This window comes from Trachymyrmex septentrionalis, unplaced genomic scaffold (assembly GCF_001594115.1).
Source record: "Trachymyrmex septentrionalis isolate Tsep2-gDNA-1 unplaced genomic scaffold, Tsep1.0 scaffold19, whole genome shotgun sequence".
Classification (NCBI taxonomy): Eukaryota; Metazoa; Arthropoda; class Insecta; order Hymenoptera; family Formicidae; genus Trachymyrmex; species Trachymyrmex septentrionalis.
This window is the reverse complement of record NW_017305071.1, coordinates 5506411-5529504: the sequence shown is the minus strand read 5'-3', so window position 1 is coordinate 5529504 and position 23094 is coordinate 5506411. Positions and strand designations below refer to the sequence as shown.

The 23094-nt window shown below is 33.1% G+C and overlaps 4 protein-coding genes across 5 annotated transcripts in view; 3 read left to right on the top strand and 1 right to left on the bottom strand.

Annotated features, from left to right (window-relative positions):
• The window catches only part of LOC108747029 (armadillo repeat-containing protein 5-like), a 7632-nt gene extending 4050 nt beyond the window's left edge, over positions 1-3582 (top strand). Inside the window, exons 2-6 of the mRNA XM_018484246.1 lie at positions 544-764; positions 892-1617; positions 1748-1929; positions 2067-2340; positions 2437-3582. Coding sequence (XP_018339748.1) covers positions 544-764; positions 892-1617; positions 1748-1929; positions 2067-2340; positions 2437-3370 — 2337 coding nt within the window. The 3' untranslated portion in view covers positions 3371-3582. The remainder of the gene's footprint in view (positions 1-543; positions 765-891; positions 1618-1747; positions 1930-2066; positions 2341-2436) is intronic.
• Positions 3583-5279: 1697 nt separating this feature from the next.
• LOC108746781 (cytochrome P450 315a1, mitochondrial) lies at positions 5280-10781 on the bottom strand. The gene is made up of 7 exons (XM_018483737.1): positions 10303-10781; positions 8374-8933; positions 7925-8115; positions 7405-7742; positions 5867-6091; positions 5513-5734; positions 5280-5448 (listed from the first exon to the last, which is right to left on the bottom strand). The coding sequence occupies exons 2-7, from the start codon at positions 8880-8882 to the stop codon at positions 5332-5334; spliced, it is 1602 nt and encodes a 533-aa protein (XP_018339239.1). The 5' UTR covers positions 8883-8933; positions 10303-10781; the 3' UTR covers positions 5280-5331.
• Positions 10782-12528: 1747 nt separating this feature from the next.
• Positions 12529-16555, top strand: LOC108746753 (transmembrane protein 120 homolog). Of its 2 annotated transcripts, none has more exons than XM_018483695.1 (6): positions 12529-13513; positions 14548-14666; positions 14852-15010; positions 15080-15172; positions 15326-15543; positions 15706-16555. In XM_018483695.1, the coding sequence occupies exons 1-6, from the start codon at positions 13445-13447 to the stop codon at positions 16110-16112; spliced, it is 1065 nt and encodes a 354-aa protein (XP_018339197.1). In that variant the 5' UTR covers positions 12529-13444; the 3' UTR covers positions 16113-16555. The 2 variants fall into 2 exon arrangements, with proteins under 2 accessions (XP_018339197.1, XP_018339198.1); XM_018483696.1 differs by lacking the exon at positions 12529-13513 and adding an exon at positions 13893-13995.
• Positions 16556-17885: 1330 nt separating this feature from the next.
• Positions 17886-22165, top strand: LOC108746951 (translocator protein). The gene is made up of 4 exons (XM_018484090.1): positions 17886-18094; positions 18185-18316; positions 20310-20522; positions 21957-22165. The coding sequence occupies exons 2-4, from the start codon at positions 18212-18214 to the stop codon at positions 22152-22154; spliced, it is 516 nt and encodes a 171-aa protein (XP_018339592.1). The 5' UTR covers positions 17886-18094; positions 18185-18211; the 3' UTR covers positions 22155-22165.
• Positions 22166-23094: the final 929 nt, after the last annotated feature.

Genomic DNA, 23094 nt, shown 5'->3' with positions numbered 1-23094 from the left:
ATATATATATATATATATATTTCAAATCAAAACAAATGTTTTTTAATAACAGATTTTTGAAAGAAAATTCGAATATAAATTGATTAAATAATTTTCCATTGGAGACATCTGATGTATGATGTCCTCTTCCCTCTGAGCAATTAGAATAATAATGGGAACTGAAATCTTTGATCTCTGTTATACAGCTATATTTTCTATATTCTTCATTTTCTTTGACTTTGTAATTATGTATTTATTCCGAGATTTATTTTGAGCGCGTGCAGAAAAGGTAATACTGTACAATTATAGAACATACATTTTAGAATACAGAAAAGATTCGAGAAACACAGACTAATTATAATTATTTTACATATTGTGAATTACAATGTGCATTTCAACATTATTATATTTACAGCATTATTAATTATAATGTGCATTTAACATTATTATATTTATTACATTAACATTATTATAGCAAAAAAAACCGAAGAGAATTATTAATTACTAAAGTAATTTAAGTTTTGAAATCTGTACATTATAATTTAATAAAATATAAAATTTCAGATAAGAAACAGCAAGATAAGATTCAACATAGTGCTCATATTAGAAAACCTCGAGCTGAATACTATGCTGCACTGTCGTGCTTGCAGACTCGTTAGTAATTTATCCGAATGTAGCTGGCACGCCAAAGAATTATGCGATGCTGGAGTAATGAAAACACTTGTGGCACTTCTAACGTTAAAAACCGATGTACAAACTTATTGCATGGCTATCAGAGCTGTAAGGTATGTAATTGTTCTTAATTCCCCATAGTAATTTATTTTTTCTTACTCAACTGTATTCCATTATAAATTTTATACATTTTATGTTACACAATTATCCATTTTAATTACATTCTAATTACATTTGTAGGAATATCTGGAACGTTTACAAAAACATCAGGGATACGATGATACAATTGGAAATTGTCAAGCTGATTGCTCAATTATTCGTTATGGCCGAAGAGAGGTTCAATGTAGATCCTAAGTATGGCAAGCTTGTGGATGCGTGCTTGAAGGCCATGTGTATATTTCTCGATACTTTAGACCCGCGATGCGGCAATCAGATGCACGTCGACAAGGACATGTGGGGTTACAAGTGTCTTATGCGTTGCTGCAGCGCAAGAAACAATAAGATGGCTGTCAAATGCCTTTATACTCTCTGTCAGATAGCGGAATGTCGATTGTGTCTAGGTGTTTCTGGCACAGTTAAAGAACTCATAGCTCTGATAATAGCGACAGACGCTAACTCCAATTTTATTTGCAAGGAGATATTGTTGAGCCTATGTTTATTTTGTCGAGAATCTGTGAATCGAGATAGGATCAGATTGAACAATGGATTACAGGTTATCTTGGCATTATTGAACAAGTCCGAGTACGAATGTTACCATCCTAAATTATTGGAAGCTCTCACACTATTCATCCACGATGAAATCGGCCTCGACATTCTGACGAGACATGGCATATTAGAGGTCCTCGTAGCAAAACTGACAAATTTTGTAGCTAAGAACAGTGAGAGAAGTAGCACATCTAGAAAACGTTCCAGCGAATATCTGATCGATGATTACGACAAAAGGCCTTCTAAATATCCCATTTCGAGGTAAAATAGATTACATAATGTATATATTTATAATATGTGACACACATCAGAATCTTGATTTGACATGTATTGAGTAATTAATTTGTCATTCATATTGGAATTAACTATTGATTTATTTTGAAATTTACAGATACAGTATGGATCTTTATCGTGATGATTGGAGTCCAAGAAGTGCTACAAGTGCCTCTTCCTCATCGCCACCTAGCACACCACCCTTGCCACCTTATTTCGATTTTAGTGCAGAAATTGACGATCTCAAAGATGATGTTTACAGTCCGGTCTACAGCGATAAGGAATGCGATAACGATGAAGGTACATTATTTTTCTTTAATATCATTAATACAATTTTTTTATTCTGTTACATATGATCTGTTTTAATTAAAATCTTGAACAAAGTATATCTAGATTCAAATTATTCGTCTAAATTAATGCTTCCACACTTTCTGTAGAAGAAGAAGCTGCTTCCCCTAGAAGCTACAAATCACCGACAACTGTCGAAGCTGATTCCGATTCTTCCTCTCTCAATGCTGAGACATTTTCAGAAACGAATGCTTGCGAATACTATACATTATTATTACTGAGTAAATTGAGTTTTTCTTCTAAACCTATCGACAAATTGGCCGAATCCATGACCATCAAATCGTTGATGGATTACATAAAATATACAAAAAAGCAAAATGTCCTAAAAGGCACTGCTCTCAAAATATTGATAAAGATCATAGGGTAAGATTTTTCAAATTATGAACCTCGTATTTACACAATTGTTTTTTTTTATTCTTTTATAAAAGTTTCATTCGTATCACATTTATGTTTGTCTAGGAATGCGGAGTATTTCATACCATTGGTAAAACAAGGGTTTGTATTCGAGATACAAACTTTGCCGGAAGCGGAAGAGTGCATGCGACATTTACATACAGTGGCGGATACCGGCGGTGCCACTGGGCAATTATCGTTTCTATTATTGCGCGGCGAAGAAGATTACAAACTATTGACCGCGGTGTCGATACCATTTCTCATTAAGAGGCATTGCACCCTGAGATGCCTGCTGAAAAAGCATGATGGAATGCAGCTAATATTTCGTCTGTTAGCGGACTCGTCGCATAAATTACACAAGCGGGCGATCTGGTCAATTTGTCAGTTGGCGAAAGCGTTTTATTCGGACGATTCGGACTCGATCACTGATACAGCTACAAACGCCGTTGAAATATATCGTAATATGAAACCATCGATAAAGTTGTCGTCGATAGTGATATTGGAGCTGGATGATGGCACGACCGTTAAAGCTTGCAGACAAACACTGTGCCATTACTCTCCAGTCTTCTCCGCTATGTTGGAAGGTCACTTCAGGGAGTCGAACAAGAGACTAATTCGACTGAGGAACATGTCACGTAATGCCCTAAAAACACTGATACTAGCAACGAACGATGATAGGTTCAAGAATCGAAGCATTGAATCACTATTGGAGGCTGTGCTTCTAGCCGATTATTTTCTCATGCCGAATTTCTTGATAGAGCTGTTAACCGAGACTTCTATAAACAAACTCAATCATGAAACCTTCTATCGAGCTTGGTGCTGGGCAAGGAAACATTCCTGCCATGAATTTAGGTCGTTTTGTGTCAAGAAATTTCTAACCACAAAAATGTCGTGGAGTGAAACGATGCGGACGTTCCATGATTTCTATACCACCAATGCCTTCAATGAGTTCCTATGCGAGATTAGGGACATAATTACGGACGAGTTATACCGATGGTAGAAACATTAGATGGCTATTAAATTCGGATTAATGCAATTGCGACGAATAGGAATATTTCCTCGAGATCTCTATAATAAATCTCCGAAGAATGAGCTCTAAAATAAGAATAGAGTAAACTTGGCTTTTTTTTATCATTAATTTATGTTTACTCTAGTCTTTGGAACATTTTTATGGGGGAATTCTTTGCATAAGCTTGGTGCATTTCTGATTAAAATTTTTCTATAATTTATACAAGATATATATCTCTGAAAAAGATGATTTTCTTTTTAATAAGAGATAAAATTAAGTAAAAATGTTTTATCAAAATATAGTGTCGAAAATGTATATATTTAATCAGATAAATGTTATAAAATAATTTTTATACGATACGATCATTTTCTCTTATGCAAAATTCAATTAATCGTAAAAATAATTATCTTATCTCTTGCATATTTGCAGCAATAATGTTACACATATTACTTGCTGTCATACAATGCAATTCTATGACAAATTCTCTTGATTTTCAAATGTATTTGTATATTAAAACTATTTTCCTCGTTGCATCTTAATAAAAACTTTCAATGATGAAATATCTGATGATCGAAGCTATGTAATCGAAATGCAAGGATAAATCTGAGTGTATTTATAATATCCATGAAGCTCACCATACTTTAAATAATGTTATTAATATTAGACATTAATGTTTTACAGTTTCTTTAATAACATTTATCTCATTAGATATACATTCGTCATTGTAATAGAAACCATCTTTTTCAAAGGCATCGTGTTTATAATTATCGTTTAAATATCTCGCGTTGCATATTATATATTAATTCTGTACATATTTTAAGATGTTCCAAGCATATTTTAAGCATTTGTACATAATAAAAAAATAACAGAAACATTTATAAAATCATCATCTTCCATGTATTAATGTTTTTCGTATTTAAAAATATATAATAAATTCTGTTTACAAAATGTTTTGAAGATATCGTTATATATAGTGTATAAAAAAGTCAAGAGAACAAACTCTTATGCGCGCGCGTTCGCTTTCCTAGATGCCTTACATATATATAAGGGTGTCTCGTAATATACAAAGCAATATATCTCCTTGGAAAAAAATAAGCATCTTTAGTTTTACTCATATTTGTAAAAATTCGTTTTCTAGATTTAAAGCTCCTGAGTAGTCACTTCAGTCATATTGAATCATGACGTATATGAAAAATGAGACCTTAATTTTTCTTGCATATCATTTGTAAATAAAGAGAATTTGGATGAAATGAAATAATGAGATCACTTTAAAACGTTTGTAAAAATGGGCGAAGACTCTCCTTATCTCCCCTGATAGTCAGTAAAGAGTCAAAAAAGGCTCGTAAAGTGAAAATAGACTACGTATGTACATTGAATAAAAACTAGTAAACGCACTTTACGTGCCTTTTACGACTATTTACTATCAAGGGAGATAAGGATAATTTTTGTCTATTTTTACAAGTGTTTTAAAGCGATCTCATCATTTTATTTCATCTAAATTCTCTTTATTTACAAATAGCAAGAAAAAATTATAACGTCACAATCTAATGAGTGAGTACTCAGAAGCCTTTTTTTTAAATTCATGATTTTTTTATGTAAAAATTTTCGATAATTCTGCTAAGTCTATTTACAATTTTTATAATGACGTTTATTTTTAATATAAAATGTTATTTGAATTGATATAAAACAAATGTCTGCACGATAAGAAATATGTACTTTCGGCTTTGACTATATTAAATCTATATAGATGTTTAAAACGCGCATATATATATATATGTATATATATATATGTGTTTATGTATATATAAATGTGTGTATATGTACATATATGCTTATATATGTATATATATATATTCAACAAATATAAACAAATTATGTATACATTTCTTGCATCGCGTCATTATTAATAAAATTTTCATTAATCGTCTTTCCGTAATCGTTTAACGTCTCCATCATATTTCTCTATCAATCAGCTTCAACCTAATAGATTCTGATGGTACAGATACCATACGCAAAATCATCTTAATCCTGTCCCTATTTTCGCATTCAATCTTGAAGTTTTTAATGAGCTACAAGGAAATAATATACGGCTGTAATCATGATTTGGATCCAATTGCATGATTAGTAACTTACCTGCGCCAACGTAAGAGACAATTGTGTTTCTGCGAGTCTCTGACCAATGCAGTTCCTCACACCTACTGCAAATGGAACATAAGCACGTGTATCTTTTACTCCTCGGTAGGTGAATAAATCTTCCTTCCCCGTTCTGAACCATCTTTCTGGCCAAAATTCATTAGGTCGTAGAAAATTATTTTCATCGCGACCGCTTGAATAAAGCGATAAGATAATTAGATCCTAGAAAAAAAAGGAGAATCATCTTTTTTAATTAGTCATTATCTAGTAACTTGTTCGGTAAATCGAATAATCTGCGAATGCAATTTGCATTAGAAATGCTTCCTGTTAACTTTACACGATTATTATTTTTACCCCTTTCGGCACAAAATAACCGCCAATTATGGAGTCCACTGGTAAATATCTCGTAAGGAATGGTGCGACGGGGTGCAGCCTCAAGGTTTCCTTCCACGTATATCTCAATAGCTGATGTTGCAAAAGATCTTCCAGTGGCAAATTTTTGATTTCATCGAATAATTGTTCTTGTAGCTCAGGGTGAGTACTAAGTAACAGCAATGCCCATTGCATAGTAATCGATGTCTAAATAAATAATAGAATTACAATTTTGCTGTGCAGACAAAACGTCCCATTACTTTAATTATTAATATAAAGATTAAAAATATCAATTTCAAAATCAATTGATTCAAATCAACTTTTTCTCAACCAGAATAACTTTGGACAAAGAAAGTTACATCGCAAATATCAAATCATCGATTTCAAATAATTAAATCCTTTATCGACTTTTAAACTTAAATTTATTTAATAATATAAGGAGCATATAAATCTGTACTGTGAAAAATATGAAAAATGTTAGTTATTTAAAATGTCAATTTATTAGGTCACACATCCTCAATATAACATAAATTAGTACATAAACATATTACCTAATTGTTATAATTGTGTGTCAAGACAATATTTAAAAAACGCTTGATTTCTTGCACGTGGCAATTTAAATTTATAATGGATTCGCTCACGCTCTTCGTCAGTCATTGATGTGTTCATATTATGTTCATCAGATTGTATCCTTTCTAAGATTGTATCCTTTATATTCGTTAATTCTTTAAAACAATTTAGATGTTATCTTAATTATCATGTTTTTAAAACACCAAGTTTTTTAACAATTATACAAGAATTGGAATTCTTGTGTATGAGTTGTTGAAAACCGTACACCACGGTTTGTAACAATTATACTGGAGTTAGAACTTGTGTGTATGAATTGTTAAAAATGATATTAAGACCGGACATTTAAATTGTTTTAAAGAATTGATGAATATAATTATAGAAAGCATACGATCATAATATGAATACATCAACCATTAACGAAAAACACGAGTGAATCCATTATAAATTTAAATGGCACATAGAAATCAAGCGTTTTTTTTTTAATATTGTCCTGACACGCAATTATAATAATTAGATAATATATTTATAGTAATAATTTAATGTTATTGATGAAAATGATAATAATATAAGGTCGAAACGAATATAATTATTATGTATTATCATTAAATCGACGTTTTAAATAACTAACGTTTTTCACATTAACATCCAGTGCAGGGTTATATGCTACTTATTAATTATTATTGTATATTTATGAGCCTTTATTAGAAGAATTTAAATTTATTTCTCTACGTCTTGTATTATATCCACATATCTTGTAACTAGATACAAACGAGAAATGATAATTCAATTTCAAATAAGTTAAAAATGTTTGAGGGGAGGAAAAGATAAATTTTTTCATAGAAATTCTCATATCAAGAACATTTTATTTTAAAACGTTTGATGTCTTTTCTTTGTTAAATTTTGTTATAACACATCCTGTATATACGAATATTAATAAATTAAACACGTACTGTGTCACCAGCAGCTACGACGAAATCGCAGATGATTCTGACAGCTTCATCTCCGCGGATACCATTATTTAAAATCATCTGCAGAAGTCCATCATTGTCTGATAACTGGATCATTGCTGGCACTAGTTTGCGTACCTTGTCCAGCACCTTGTCGGCAGCCTTAACGAACTTGTTCCACACTGGCAACCTAAGCTTCATCGCTAACTTGGCTGGCATCATTGAAAGACGTGAAGTATATGTGAAAATCTGGTGTAATGTCGTGGCCACATCCTCTATGTCACGACGTAACCACGGTTCGCAAGCATGCCATTGCGAACCTATCATGGTCCCTAACATCACTATAAAAGAATTATCGATCAACATCGCGCGTTGTTAATCGCGAAAAATCGTTTAAAACAATTTTACATAGTCGACGAATGCGCGCGTGATACACTAAATAATATAACGCGATTTAACAAAATATAATAATGTTAAATGCTGCTACATAAAAAACTCTATTATGTAATGACTCGAAATTTACCCTCGATAGACCACTGATACAGCTGATGTTCCAGATTCGGTATTACACAACCGATTCGGCTATACCTTTGCCATTCCTTCGTCAGATTTTCGGCGGCTTCCTGACAAGGTCCACAGAAAAAATTCTTTGCTATAGGTTTCAGCATTACTTTATTGAGGATTTTACGGTAATGCCACCACTCTTCTCCGTCCCTATTCCAACAGCGCAATGTTTTTTTGTTATCGAAATTATTTTATGACAAAATGAATTATTTCGCTGAGAAGAAGAGAATTCAGACGAACGAAAAATGTTTTGATTATATTAAAAGATTATAAGAAGAATTAAAATTTCCACAAAAGCATCTTATAAAGCAAACGTTTCGGTTACAATCTCATCGCTGAAATCTAATTCTATCGGAATTGATAACAATTCTTTTCTTTAACATACCGATGGGAGAACATCGTACGTACATGAAGAGCAGACCTCGGTTTTGTGTTCGAATTTCATTATACAACATCCAGGATTCCGGTAAGAAGTGCCGCGGCGTGTTACCCGCAAGATCGGCTAATACCTTACGATATTCAGTTGGCGAATTAACGAAAACAGCATCGATTGGTCCAATCTGGTCTCTGAAGACTGATCCAAGTTCTTGGTGCCTTTTGTCCACGTATTCATGTAGCTTTTTCGCACCACCGGACATTGTCAGGGATAATATTGAACCGAGCCAGGGAAGACCTCGTGGCTCGGGTGGTTCCTTCCTCGCCAAAGTGCCGAAATCTTGCGCGAATGTTCGCGATAACACGGAGCTCAAGCCTTGATTAGTGATATTCCACGAAGGAGTAGCATCGTTATTATTTAATAATAAAAATCGCAAATCGGATCCAAGAATTATTCCGCGCTTGGTAAACGAAACGTTAAAATCATTGCGGAAATTCATCGACCTCGCGAATCTTCGTAATGTTCTTGGTGTAGTATGCATCTCTTCGACGACACCAGGTATACAAGCCCGAGAGACGAATGTGCAGCTTCGCTGTCAACGAGAAATCAACTCGTGATCGTATCGAATCTGATACGCGTACCGATTCAGCGCTTCGCGATTCAGCAATTTTTTGTTCAAGTCAACGAAATTATTACAAGACAAATAATGTATGCAAACGAGGATAAGCAAGTTTTATAAAAAAAAAAATAAACGAAAACATCAGTTTAATGTACCACGCGACATGTAATGCCAATATTTTGAAATACAAGTAAATACAATATTGCTCGCTTAAATGTAATATAACGGTCAAGTTCTTTGTTTTTCGAATATTAAACAAGATCTTGTATCTGAAGTATGTATCACATAATATCCGGATATTTCACCGATATTTTTTCCCCTTTCAAGCCATCCTAACACAACTCATACGTTGGAAGGCGTGGTATAATCGGGAGATAAAAAGTGCAGTTAAGAAAACAGAATGATATAAATGAAACAATTATGTGCATGCGCAATCAAATTTATAATTTTGAAATTAATTAAGAAATATGATCAACGTTTCACATTCATGAAATAATCTTCATTTATAAAATATTTTTTATTTGATACTCAATATATATAATGCGTTATAGGATATTCGATATGTTGAAACAGATTACGCATTAATTATTATATTTTCCGTTTAATTCGAGTATAGAAAAAAACATTTGCTGTTAACAAAAAAATTAAAAATCTAATCAATTAAAAATGTGTGATTTTCATATTAAAATTATTCTTTTTAAATAAATATTATGATAATGACGTCAAAGTTTAAATTTAGACAGCCAAAACATATCTTCTTTTTTAATTTAATCTGATTGAAATTTTGTCTTTTACGCTCTCAATTAAAACTGTATAATCTATAAAACTATTTTTATTATTTTTAATACAATAATACATACAACAAATATGAACATCTCTCAAAAAGAGATAGAGATGAACTCTTTCACTTGAGCGAGCGATTGCGTCGACGGACCAAATCTCGAAGTGCAACATTAATGATAATACACTATCCTTTAATCCAGTGTTTTTCAAACATATGTATAATTTTAATTGATTTAATTTCAATTCAATAATTTTGATATTAAGCAATTAAGTTTTGCTGTCTTTAAGTTATACTGTGACTTTATTCAATTTGCAATCAATCTTTCCTCCATCGTGATATATTTAATTCACGATCGATTTAACTACATTTAATTAAATTTTACTCATAGCAGCAAGCTAAATTTAGTTCGTCCGCGATGAAAAAAAAAATTAAAGCGGTTCGAACCGGTTAGCAGTTCAAAAAGATCGTTATATATATATATATATATATATATATATATACATATATATATATAAGGAAATATCCTTTATTAACATATAATAATAAATGTATACACACCGATATTTGATTTTAATTAATTCCTCTTCTTCTGTCGTTATATTATATCGCAATTATCGAGCAATTGCACTTCATCCCAGGATGTTATATTTGAAAACTGAGACTCGCGTGACTTCTCCTCCTTCGTTATACTCAGTGTCTGAAGGCTCGAGCTCCGTATAAACTCGCGTACGTGCCGGTCTAACAAACTATGCTCGATTCTCAGGGGTCAAACTGTCGAACTCGCTTGGCGAGCATCTCGATCCTCACTATCGCGCATGCGGCCTCCTGGTTGCCGGTCGCTGACAAACCGGCCGGAAGCGATGTCGACCGGAAGCGGAGCGTAGTCGAGCAGTTCGAAATGACCTTCTGCCTTCCATGCGACTGAATTCACGACAGGCTTGCAGCAGGAGATCGGGTACCGTTATCTGGAACTGCTCCGCCATTCTATCCTTCTCGTCTTGAATTAGAGACGCGGTCAAATCCGCTTCCCAGGTTTCTATATAAGGTAATTAATTACCATTAATACGCTAAGCGCGCGCTTTTTTATAGAGAAATTATTTTGCGCTCAGCATCAGCCCGCGCATTTAAAATCCCTTACGTTTCTTAAGGGATAGGAATAAAGCAACCAGATCGAGTATCGATTGATCATATAGATAACTTTTTCCCTAGAATAAAAAGTAAAAATTTTTTATTTACAATTTTTACTTTTCAGATTTTCGATAAATCTAAACAATTCTATAATATGTGTTCAGGTATGTTTTTTAAAGCGTCTCACTTTCCATGCGGGGAAAAGAAAGAAAAGAGAATTCTTCTCTCCAAAAAACTTTAAATCGCTCCACAGGCTATACTACCTATAAATAAGACGCAGATATCTGAATGTCAAAATAGCTGAGACGGTTTGTCGAGAGCACAGAGAGAGACACTTCGATTACATCCCGAGATATGCTAACACATCCCGAGTTTATTCAAAATACATCAACTACGTGGAGTTTTATATCGTGTCTATACATTCCTGCGTCCTTCGAAATTTCGGATGCATCTGATATATACTTGACAAACAAGATCCACTTTTCTCTTTTTTCTCCGCTTCATCCTCTTCTATTTTGCTTCTAAAAAATAAATAGGAATGAAAGTCGTGACACATTTACAGTCCGATAATCATCAAGTAATTGTGATTTCAGGCCTTTTTGTAGAAAGATTCGAGTTAAAAGTCTCTTGCGCTTTGAAACGTCATGGAATTTTAAATTTCATTCGTCCCTTCCATTTTCTTTTAATTGTTTTTTTTTCAATTTTATCTGTTTCGAAACTTTAGGTGACTAATTATATTTGTTATATTATTTGCCAATGTACTTTAACTTTAATCTCGATTTTTTATCTCGATAAAATTCTTCATCTTTTTCTAATTATAAGGCCTGGTTCTGTCAATGTAAGATAAACTTCAATTTCAGTTTTGTTTCACAGTGCTGTTTACCTTTTTCTAATTCTAAGAATTAGAATTAGAAAAAACAAAGTGTAAGTCAAATCGAGATTTGCAATCAAGATTAAAATTAATTTTACATTGACAGAAGCGACTCTTAAAAAAAGAAATAAATATTAACTCTTTCTATATACGATGACATACTGATCCTTTATTACGATATGAGTTTGTGTCCCGGATTAATTGTCATCATGTTTATAATAAGTATACAAAAATTATAAAGATTTTTATGCTCAATATGCAGTATAATGTATCTTATAACTTTTTATTCTTTTTGTGACATCAAAAAAATTTGAAATTAAAAAACGGGACTTGAGCAACAATTTCCTTTTCTGAATTATATTCTATAACTTTACGTGTAAAAATATAGAATTAAATTTTTTAAATTTCGGGACAAAATCGGAGATGGGGGTAGCGTTGTATATTTACTATTCTTACATATACTTTAACATTTTTAGAAAACATTTATAAAATTGTACATTAAAAAAAAAGATAGAGATCACTATATAATTAATTTATCCTAATTAATTAATTTACTAATTAATTTATGCTCCTGTATTCCAAAGGAAAGAAATTCACAGAACATGAATGTGTGTGTATTAACGGTTAAAATATAATAAATATGAATGGAACGAAAATAGAGAAGGAAAGAGTTGGACAAGATAAAAAAAAGCGGACGCGTCATGGGCGCGGCCAACCTGTTTGTCTCGCGTTAATAATGATTACTTTAACGATCGCTATTTTAACATATTAATCAAGTACCTAATATTACAGTTGCGCGTTATTAAAGATCGAAGCAATATATTCCACGCTTGATCGATCTTAAGATTCGTTTTCTTCGCCGAGCTTCCGCACTTTTTTCCAAGGACCGTTCTCCAGCGGCAGGAAATCATGATTCAAAGCCAAGTTCACGGAGTATCGATATTTCCCGTCTCGATCGAAGTATCGATATCGCCCGCGACAGGCGCGAACCGCGCGACCTCTTCTCCATCTTTTGGCCCGTTTGTAGCCCATTTTGGAGGCTCGGCAATTGTCGGCGATCCTCCAAATAATCCTCGCATTTCTCGCGCGCGTTTAGCGGCGCGTGGTGCGACACTTTTGGACGTATCGCTTCTTCGCTGGTCTTCGCACCGGCCTGCACCGCGGCGTTATCGCGTCATTATTGGTAACGAGGCATAGTTCGATCTATCCGTCGGATATCGGCTGCTTTCGCCTTCTCGCTCCGAGTTATTCCGCGGTAACTGGCTGGCATTTCGTCCGCCACTTGTAGCAACTCGTAGGTACTCGTAGAAGTCATAGGTAAAGGAAGAACGTCGTCGTCGTCGTCGTCGACCCGTGGAGCTGCACTGTGCTGCACTCTGCTGCACCATCCTTTTTTTCTTTCTCTGACGCGCGTTCACCGCGTGTCTTGGGACTCCTGGGGTAAAAAAGTGCGAGCGAATCACGAAACCGCTGAAAAAAAGTCCTCTCCTAAGAAGCTTCTTGGACTTCATGGTTACTGAGCTGCCGTTTAACGGCTAAAATCAACGAGTTGAAGAAGAGAGAGATCAGACAAACCCATCTGTGGTCTCCCCAAGATCTCCCTTTCGAAAATTCATACAGGCCTTTTGAGATCTCCCTACATTCTGCGATCCCGACGAACATCATCAGTATCCTGAGATCGAATATCTTTTCCTCGACACGATGGATATTGACGCCGACACCTGTCTCAAGGAATGGAACGATTTGGTGCAAGACTACAAGGAACTCGAGGTGAGATTCCCTCATCGTAGAGACGTGTTCAGATTCCCATCTAGGTGCTCCCCAGGTATCATGTCATTCTTATCTAATGCACAATAAACAACAAGGATGGAATGATACCTGGATGACACTTGAGTGGGAATCTGAACTTAGCGTAGGACGGGGCTGACAAGGTTAGGTCTCATCCCCTCGTATCGTTATTCCCGAATCACGCCAAACCGCACGGAAGGAAGACGAAAACAAAATTGCGGTTTTGGTTTGATTTCGCAAACGTCATGTAATGTCGTGCGACCTTGACGATAAATCGATCACGCGCGAGCGACTTGTATTATTTTTCTTTACTAATCGCTCTGATTAATAATTCTGCATTTTAATAACCGCGAATGATGCTGCAGAATTTTATTTTAAAGTACAAGTATTACTACGCACACTCGCGATTACTTTCTGGATTATTCCAGTAACTCGTGCAATGTCAGAGCTAAAAGAAAAATAAAGTATGATTTTTATGCTTATCTGATGTAAAATATATCTAATTTGCACGAATATAAAAATACAAAAAATACATAATGTAATAAATGTGTAACACAGTGATCGTTTGATTTTTGTTTAACATTAACAAACAACAAGGATGTAATGATTCACTGTGTTACACTGTGTTATTTGTATAGGCCTGTTCTTTTTAGCTGAAGTTTTTCTCCAACATAAAGAGAAAAGGAAGAGAAATGAACCGTGCAAGAATTTTAGCTAAAATGAACAAACCTAATACATTTTTGGAAAATATCCATAAAGACTAACAAGAATGAACAAATGATCATTATCAATTAATCACGAATTAGTTATGAATCGAATCATGTTATGATGGTTATTTATTAACTGATAAACAAGATTGGAAGATGCTTTCCATTTAATAATCCAAGTTGATACAAGTATCCTTCTATCTTTTTTGATATTCAATGAATAACAAAGATAAAATGACACTTATATTATCAAATGGAAGACATTTATTGATTGTTGTTGTATTCTAAAGATATCTTATTTATTTTCAGGTACTAAATAGAGAATATATTTTGAAATTAGAAGAAATTGGTGAGCTGCAAGCAAAATGCGTCAAAGGTATCTCTCATCAGAAATATCGAATGGGTGTAATATCCAAGTCCTTAAAACAGTAAGTCCAACCTGTAAATTTTTTTTTAGAAGAATAATCGATAACTTTTAATTATATTAATTAATTAGTGTTTTTATTTATTAAATACTTAGAAAGATATATCGATAATATTTGGAATATCTGTAATTATTATTTAAATTAAGATATTATATATGACAATTTATATAATGTTTATCTATTTCTAGGCTAAATACAATAGAAACACAAGAAGAATTGCAAAAATCTATGACGAGGAGAGAACAGCAACTCAGGGAGATTGAGCAAACATTACCTAAATCAAACGGCATTTATTTACAAATTATTCTAGGCAGTGTTAATGTCTCCATATTAAATAAAAGTGACAAGTATGTTACTGTTAAGAATCATATCTGACATATCTTTATCTGGAGTGATTTCATAATAATTGCTTTCAGATTCAAGTATAAAGATGAATATGAGAAATTCAAATTAGTGTTGTCAGTCATTGGATTCGTATTATCTGTATTAAATCTATTTACCAATATAAGGTGAGATATTATCCATATAATTTATTATAATCAATGTTGCGTTTTCTATTTTAAATTATGTACTATAATAAGACATTACATTTTTATTATTATATTACTAAATTTATTATATATATTTATTTATAATCTATTGTGTTTTATTTTATATTTCAGAACCTTAGAACTTAGTTTTATGTTTCTTCTCGTTTGGTACTATTGTACATTAACGATAAGAGAAAGTATACTCAAGGTAAATGGATCAAGAATTAAAGGATGGTGGAGATTCCATCATTTTCTCTCAACAGTGGTATCCGGTGTTCTACTAGTCTGGCCGAATACTGGACCGTGGTATCAATTTCGTAACCAATTCATGTGGTTCAATGTGTATATCAGTGAGTATTGCATAATTTCTAGCAAAATGTCATACAAATCTAATAGTATAAAAATAATACAGATAAATAAAGGTAAATAGCTCTAGAATTGAAATATAACTAATAACACTATTTTATTTTCAACTATGTATAATAGCTAAACTTTTAACTAATATTTTTCAGGTATAGTCCAGTATTTGCAATTTCGATACCAACGTGGCGTTTTATACCGGTTAAAAGCACTAGGAGAGAGGGACAATATGGATATCACCATTGAGGGATTTCATTCGTGGATGTGGCGCGGTCTTTCATTTCTGCTGCCGTTCCTCTTCGCTGGTTATTTATTTCAGCTTTATAACGCGTATACGTTGTACGAACTAGCATATCATCCGGAGGCGACATGGCACGTACCAGTGCTTAGCGCCATGTTCCTCGTACTATTTCTGGGTAATACCACTACCACCATCATGGTAATCCCACAAAAACTCGTCAAGGATCGCGTTAAGGATCAACTGTTCGCTTTTAAACCCGATCGCAGAAAAGAGAGAAGAACACGAGATAAGGACAATAAAGATGAAAAAAGTGAGTGAAGGAAGAATTTTAAATACTTCCAGCTGATGAAAAGTTCGACTTAATTACATGGAAAATAAATTGGAGGAAAAATTAAACAAAGATGAATACGCTATAAAGTGGTGTTGGTGTTGGCTCTAAAATATAACGAACACAGTACTTTGTTGCGTTTAGCAATGGAAGTAATACACGTATACATATACACGCATACACGATGTGAGTGACTTTGATCACAAATAAAGAAGTTTCCGCGTATTTTTAATTACTTTACTCTTGGATAGTCCATTGTCAAGTGTTCTCGAAAACATTCTTTATACTCTTTGACCGTCCTGAAATAAACTTGTCTAATTCCAACAATAGGCTCTGCTGCTCAACGAATTTTGACAAATTAGTTTTTTATATAAGAAAATGTATTTAAAAAATATCATTTTTCAATTATGTTTCAAAATTAAGAACCTCCATAGACAGAAATTATGCAAATCTATTTGAAATTAAATAATTAACATATATTAATTATTTTGTGTGTGTGTGCGTGTGTGTGTGTGTGTGTGTGTGTGTGTGTGTGTGTGTGTGTGTGTGTGTGTGTGTGTGTATTCATACATGACAATTAATAACAATTGAATAAATTAATCAAAATTAATTAAAATTAACGTAATTTTTTTAAATTTTATTTTCTTCTGAAAAATATCCATTATTTAGAATTTCTAATTAAGCATCATTTGACGTCACGATAGTTTTGATTGAAGAAAAATCAATTCCAGATTCACATCACAATTTGTTCTATTCCATTTCGAAATCTACATATATATTCACTTGGATTACTCCAAATATACGCATTTATTTTTAATTGAATTACTAACTCGATATTATGGTTCTATCATGACACGCAATATGATGCGCAAATATTGACCCAAACACAAATCGCATTCGATAAGAGGCGGGCTAATCTATATTTGCGGTAATTTATATGTGTATACACACACACATATATATATATATATATGTACACAAATACACACGTACAAATGCATATGTACAGGCTGTTTTCTTAAAATAACTAAAAGTACTAGCGAAATTCAGAAAAATTATGCTCATATTTGACAAAATACTCTATACACACACACATACACACACACACACACATGCATCTAAATTACGTAGTTACTCTACATGCAGATATACATGAATATACATATACATAAATACACGTGATATCACGTTTATTTCGTACGAGATATCGCACAAAGTGCACCGAAAACGAATCTTGTATAGTATAATTATGACATATTTTGCTCCAAATGTATTTATTGAAATGTATTTACTCATGTGTAAATAAACGCATACCGAGCCGCCTAATCCTACAACGATAATCCGTAGTTGAAAGTTACTTGGACACCGAGTTGCTAATCCGAATTTTCTTTAACAAGTTTCTCTTTCCTTTAACACTTCTATTCCGTTTATATCATATCTGAGCATGAAAATGCATGTCTTGTCAAACACCGTGAATGATATTTTACTGCGGATACTATAATGAATTAATATAAAACGTACACAAATTGTATATATTATGTGCATTTTATTATATAATAATTAACAATATATATATATTTTTGACAAATTAAGTAGGAGCGAATGATCCATGCATATCAAGTGAGTTGATTTTATTGAAAAATTCTTATTTTCCTACTTCCTTTTTCTTCATTATAATTTTAGATATGATCTTGACTTCATCTAAAAAAAAATTTCAAAGATGCTATTTTTCTATCAAATGAAAAAAAAATTCTTGATGGGTGAATTAATACACCGTTCAGCAACTTCTAGATCCACCAAATTCAAAGTGCAGATACTAGCTGGAGTGAAATTCAAACGCAAAGGAAGAAGAGAGAGAATTAGCGTACATGCAGATAGAATATAAATCAATGAGAAGAATTGACTAGAACTGGCAACTATAGCTACGCCACTGTCTGAAAAAGCAATAGTCATCACAATCTACGACGCTTAGGTAAGCACAACCAGTCTTTATCGACATTCTCTACGAGTGTGCACGTCGCGCGAACTTTGCACATCCTATTCTACTGTCTGTACATTAAAGTGAACAGGTGCGCATTGAGGAGCCAAGATGCCGGTAAAGATCAATTGGCCCATGTTGACGGCGACTGTCTGCCCTAACATTGGCGGCTGGATCGACAGCTACTTCGTTAAAAAAAATATGAGCTGGTACGAGGTGAGATGACATCACATGCAAGTGCGTCGGTAAAATTATGTCATTGTTGCGATACGAGAAATTAAACAAAGCGTTATTTATTTGAAAGAATATTTCGTTGCTATGCGCTTTTTTTGCAGAATCTAAATATAAACTCGCAGAAACGTTTGTAGGTGAAGGTCATTTGGTATATGCACGAATCGATATAATAGTAACTGGCGAAATGTAAATGGTGCTACTTAGATCATTCGATCCACTTTGTGTGCTGCAATATAAAAAATCATATCTCATATCTTGATTTATCTTCATTAAATTTTAATAACACACAGGAATTATGCAATATTACTACTATTTATAATACTATTCATAATTACTTGCAATTATATTTCTTTATAATCTGATATTTATAATAGTTTACAATTATAATTTTATGGTTATATATAATAAATATATATCATGAATTATTTATATTTAGAAATATTATAACTGTATGTATTTATCTAAACTTCTTTCGTGTAACTATATATTATCTATAATCATGATTATGATTAGCTTAAAATTGTGTAATATTTATCTTTACAATTATTCATAACATACGCGATATATAAATGCAAATTCCAACAAACAGACTCGGACAAGATACATATCTGAGCATTGTACTCATAATCAATAATAATTATAGCAAATAATTCCGCGAATCTATAATCAATTCGGTTACTTTTTTAAGAATTTATAGTCGTCATAAAATCTCTCATTCAGAAAAGTAATACATAAATAATATACCTTTTTTTGGATGTGTTTTTCTATTATTTCGCAATATCTTCTTTCTCTATGTAATCTTCATATGTACAGTCTTTCAAAAAAAGAACTACAAAACTTTTCAGGTTTACATCCATCTATAAATAAAGAAAAGATTTTATGTAATAAATATAAAGATCTATATAGAATTTGTCTTATCGGCAATTTAAATGTCAAGCTTATTTAACGGATTACTCGATATAATGAAGAAAAAATAATTATGAATATCGATCGCTTGAATGATGAGCATTTAAATAATTTAAAGAGATTTATGAATGCTCGCATTCAGAAGAAGTTCATTTCAAAGATGCTATTTTTCTATCAAATGATAAAAATACTTGATGGGTGAATTAATACACCGTTCAGCAACTTCTAGATCCACCAAATTCAAAGTGCAGATACTAGCTGGAGTGAAATTCAAACGCAAAGGAAGAAGAGAGAGAATTAGCGTACATGCAGATAGAATATGAATCAATGAGAAGAATTGACTAGAACTGGCAACTATAGCTACGCCAATGTTTAGGAGGCCTACACACATTTTCCCTAACAATAACCATAAGGTATACCGTAAAAATTAATCAATCACAGTCAAGAATTGTCAAAAACTTTCAGCTTTGATTGGTTAATTCTTATGGTACGATTACTGTTATGGAAAGTGCGGGCCCCTTAGTGCTTTTTTTTTACGCTATTATATTTTTAGATTTAAAAGAATCTTATCTCAAGGAAAAAACTTTCAATAGTTGTCAAATAAATATTCTGAACACGACCATTCACTACAAAAAACTCAATAATTATATATAACTTGGTATAACTATAAATCTGTAATCATGCTTATGTAATCAGTGAGTTAGGGCACAATCTATGATTCCGTGAGTATCGCTTTATAGGATACGTAAGAAGAAGATAGGTTTTTGTAAATATTCAAGAGAAAATCAGAAATCTTTTCTAGAATATTTATGTTGCAAAGTAAGTGCCGATACGTTATTTCGATACTTTTATTTCGCTTACACAAAATCTCTTTTCGTGTGAAAGAGAAATAGGAGGCTTAACTTAAAGAATGACCAAGCAGCGCTTCTATCTACCGTCAATCGCGGAAATGCTCAAGTGTGTTTACAATAAATTACACCTTACCGCTAATGATATAATAACACGTATATATCGCTTTTGTACGTATAGATGTGTCCGCCGCGCTTAATCCGTCACTCTCTTGTTCCAGACGCTGAAAAAGCCAAAGTACACCCCGCCGAATTGGGTATTCGGGCCCATGTGGACCACCATCTACTGTACAATGGGCTACTCGTCGTACCTTGTATGGCGAGATGGGGGTGGCTTCGAGGGGGCGGCCGTACCGCTCAGCGTCTACGGCCTTAATCTCGCCCTCAACTGGTCGTGGACGCCGCTATTCTTCGAGACTCGTAACATAAAATTGGTATTACATCTGATTACATACACATACACACGCGCGCACGCATACATTAATCGTAAATCTCTGAGATCGTTCGAGTGTTTTTCGCATAATTTTATCATAATTATAAATTTACCATTAATCAATTTTTTATTGCTACATTATTTATATTGGAAGATATCTAGGTAGATTCAAGATCTTTTCGAAATTCGCATCGCTTAATATTAATCCTAATTAACACAAATAAGTGACGAAAGCTATAGAAGGTCATATTCGGTCAAAGCAAATGATGATGTCTGATAATATTTTTGCGTGACTCTTACAATTTCTAGATCAAGCAAATGGCGCGCCAATTATTTGTTGTCTTGAAATACAACGGACCTGGACCCCTATTCTTAAAAAGTATCGCATACGAAAAACTAGAGAAATGCTATAGTATATGTAACACATACTATAGTATTTCCATAGTTTTTTCGTATGCGATACTTTTCAAGAATAGGGGCCTTGCCCTTTTTAAACTAAACTTGCAGAGTTCACCTTTTCTTTTTTTCTTTTCACATTGGAGAGAAAAAGAAAGGAACTAAATTAAAGTTGGAATACGTAATAGTACAAATTAAATTGTTAAGCAATTAATAATGTTGATGCTAATGAGGATCTTAAAGAATTGTAAAGAATTTATTGCGAAAAATATTTTCTCGTCAGGATTCGAACTTGGACCTCTACGTTCCATGTGTGACGAGTATCTTACTAATTCTATCTAATTCGTGAATAAATATATGACTAGTGAAAACAGAGAAACTAGAAACTAATTTCTTTTTCATATAATTACGAAGAAGACAGCTTATATTTTTTTTCAAATCGACTTGAATTTATATTTTTAGAAGTAAAGATTATATATAATCAATAAAACTTTATAAGAATATTTTGTATAATACATAATCTCCATTTTTAAAAATATGCAATAATTCCTGGTTAGATAAGACGATTTGAAAAAAAAAAAAAGTTATCAATGCCCAATTTGCTCGAACAATCCCTGAATCTTACAATGATTTTAGACCGAAGCGAGTTTAGAGATTGCTTTGAATGTGGTTAGATCCAATTTTTGCGAACTCATGTTTAACTGATTTTAACGAAAAATCTATTTTATACATATAATTATTTCCCAGTATATTTTCAGTTTAATTTTCAGGACAAGAACGGTGTATGTTTCAGATTTTTTATATACGATCTGTCACAACATTAAAAATTTTTTTCATCGAACTTCAAATATATATCTATTTCATTTTAAGTACAACGAGTATATACTAGTTCAGCTACAAAGAACCGTTTTATAAATCATTTTTATAAATCATTTAATTGGAAATAGAATGACATCGTTAAGCATTTTTGGAGCGATTCTATAAAACTTCGCTTCGGTCGAAAATGTTATTAAGACTATCGTTTTACATCCGTACACAGGCTCTCTACGAAATTGCGGCGTTGTGGATCAGCACGGCGGCGGTTGGGGTCGTGTTCTTCCACGTTAATCCCACTGCCGGCTATCTCATCATTCCCTACGTCCTGTGGAACTCTTTCGCCGCGACAATCAATTACATCATCTATCGGGATAATAAACAGCCTCCCGCTATTGAGAAAGCCGAGGGAAAGAAGAACTAAGGAAATTTATATAGCAAAAGAAAGGGGGAATAGAGAGACACACAGCGATGCCGTGGACGTCTGCTTAGAAAGCCAACTTTTTGATGTTAAAAGAGCATTCCTCACGAGATTAATGCTAATGGTGGGCTTAACAAGTACTTTGAGTAAGATTTAAATATATAAAAATCGAATATTTGCATATATCTCTGTTAAAAGAGATCTTTTATGAAAGCGATGAAAAGAGGAGAATCACCGCGAAGTATTTCTATTAGAGTCTATTGCTTTTTCTTTATTTGTATTAGTATAGCATTGAATGAAATACTTTGTAGTAGTTTTTTTTCTTTTTTTTCTATGTAAAGTTATTTAAAAAAAGATTATGTGCGAAAATACTTGTTATTCAAAGGCGTTGAAAAACTTGGTATCATTGCATTGATATGAATAAGTCTAAGCTTATCAATTGGCTGTTCTTTTATAATCTTAAAAAAATTGAGATAATCGAGTGCCCATCATTCACTTTCGTACATCATTATCGTTATGGACCACTTCAGTCGTCGGGTTCGACGAGACGTGCCTTTGCATTGAACGCACAACGCCGTTAGTATACACATGTTTATTGATCGATATACGAAATAAAGATCAGCTAACCGACCACGTGTACGTACATTATACAGTGTAATATCTTAAATGTACTATATATAAGCTTTAATAAATCATATAAAGTAACCTGGGAAAGGATGGATGGGAAACAGATGGTGTGGACAGGAGACTTTCATTTTCTTCACTGTCTACCCTATTCCGTATGGAGCTACGGAGTCTTCTTTAATTAATTAGCCTCGGTAAAGTAATGTCAGCCGTGAATTTGGAGAACTCCCGCCTTTAAAGCTGTGATCTTGGCATCAATCTCGCCTTTTGTACAGAATAGGGCAGAATATATTACAGAAGAGCGATATCGAGTACGATG

Bases quoted from the DNA above. Each gene is read 5' to 3' on its own strand.
- LOC108746781 (XM_018483737.1), bottom strand. From the start codon at position 8,882: ATGCATACTACACCAAGAACATTACGAAGATTCGCGAGGTCGATGAAT. The intron at 8,116-8,373 runs GTACGTACGATG...CTGTTGGAATAG, and splicing joins AACCGAGGTCTGCTCTTCAT to GGACGGAGAAGAGTGGTGGC. The intron at 6,092-7,404 runs GTACGTGTTTAA...TTATTTATTTAG, and splicing joins TCGTAGCTGCTGGTGACACA to ACATCGATTACTATGCAATG.
- LOC108746753 (XM_018483695.1), top strand. From the start codon at position 13,445: ATGGATATTGACGCCGACACCTGTCTCAAGGAATGGAACGATTTGGTG. The intron at 13,514-14,547 runs GTGAGATTCCCT...ATTTATTTTCAG, and splicing joins AAGACTACAAGGAACTCGAG to GTACTAAATAGAGAATATAT. The intron at 15,173-15,325 runs GTGAGATATTAT...TTTATATTTCAG, and splicing joins AATCTATTTACCAATATAAG to AACCTTAGAACTTAGTTTTA.
- LOC108746951 (XM_018484090.1), top strand. From the start codon at position 18,212: ATGCCGGTAAAGATCAATTGGCCCATGTTGACGGCGACTGTCTGCCCT. The intron at 18,317-20,309 runs GTGAGATGACAT...CTCTTGTTCCAG, and splicing joins AAAATATGAGCTGGTACGAG to ACGCTGAAAAAGCCAAAGTA. The intron at 20,523-21,956 runs GTATTACATCTG...ATCCGTACACAG, and splicing joins AGACTCGTAACATAAAATTG to GCTCTCTACGAAATTGCGGC.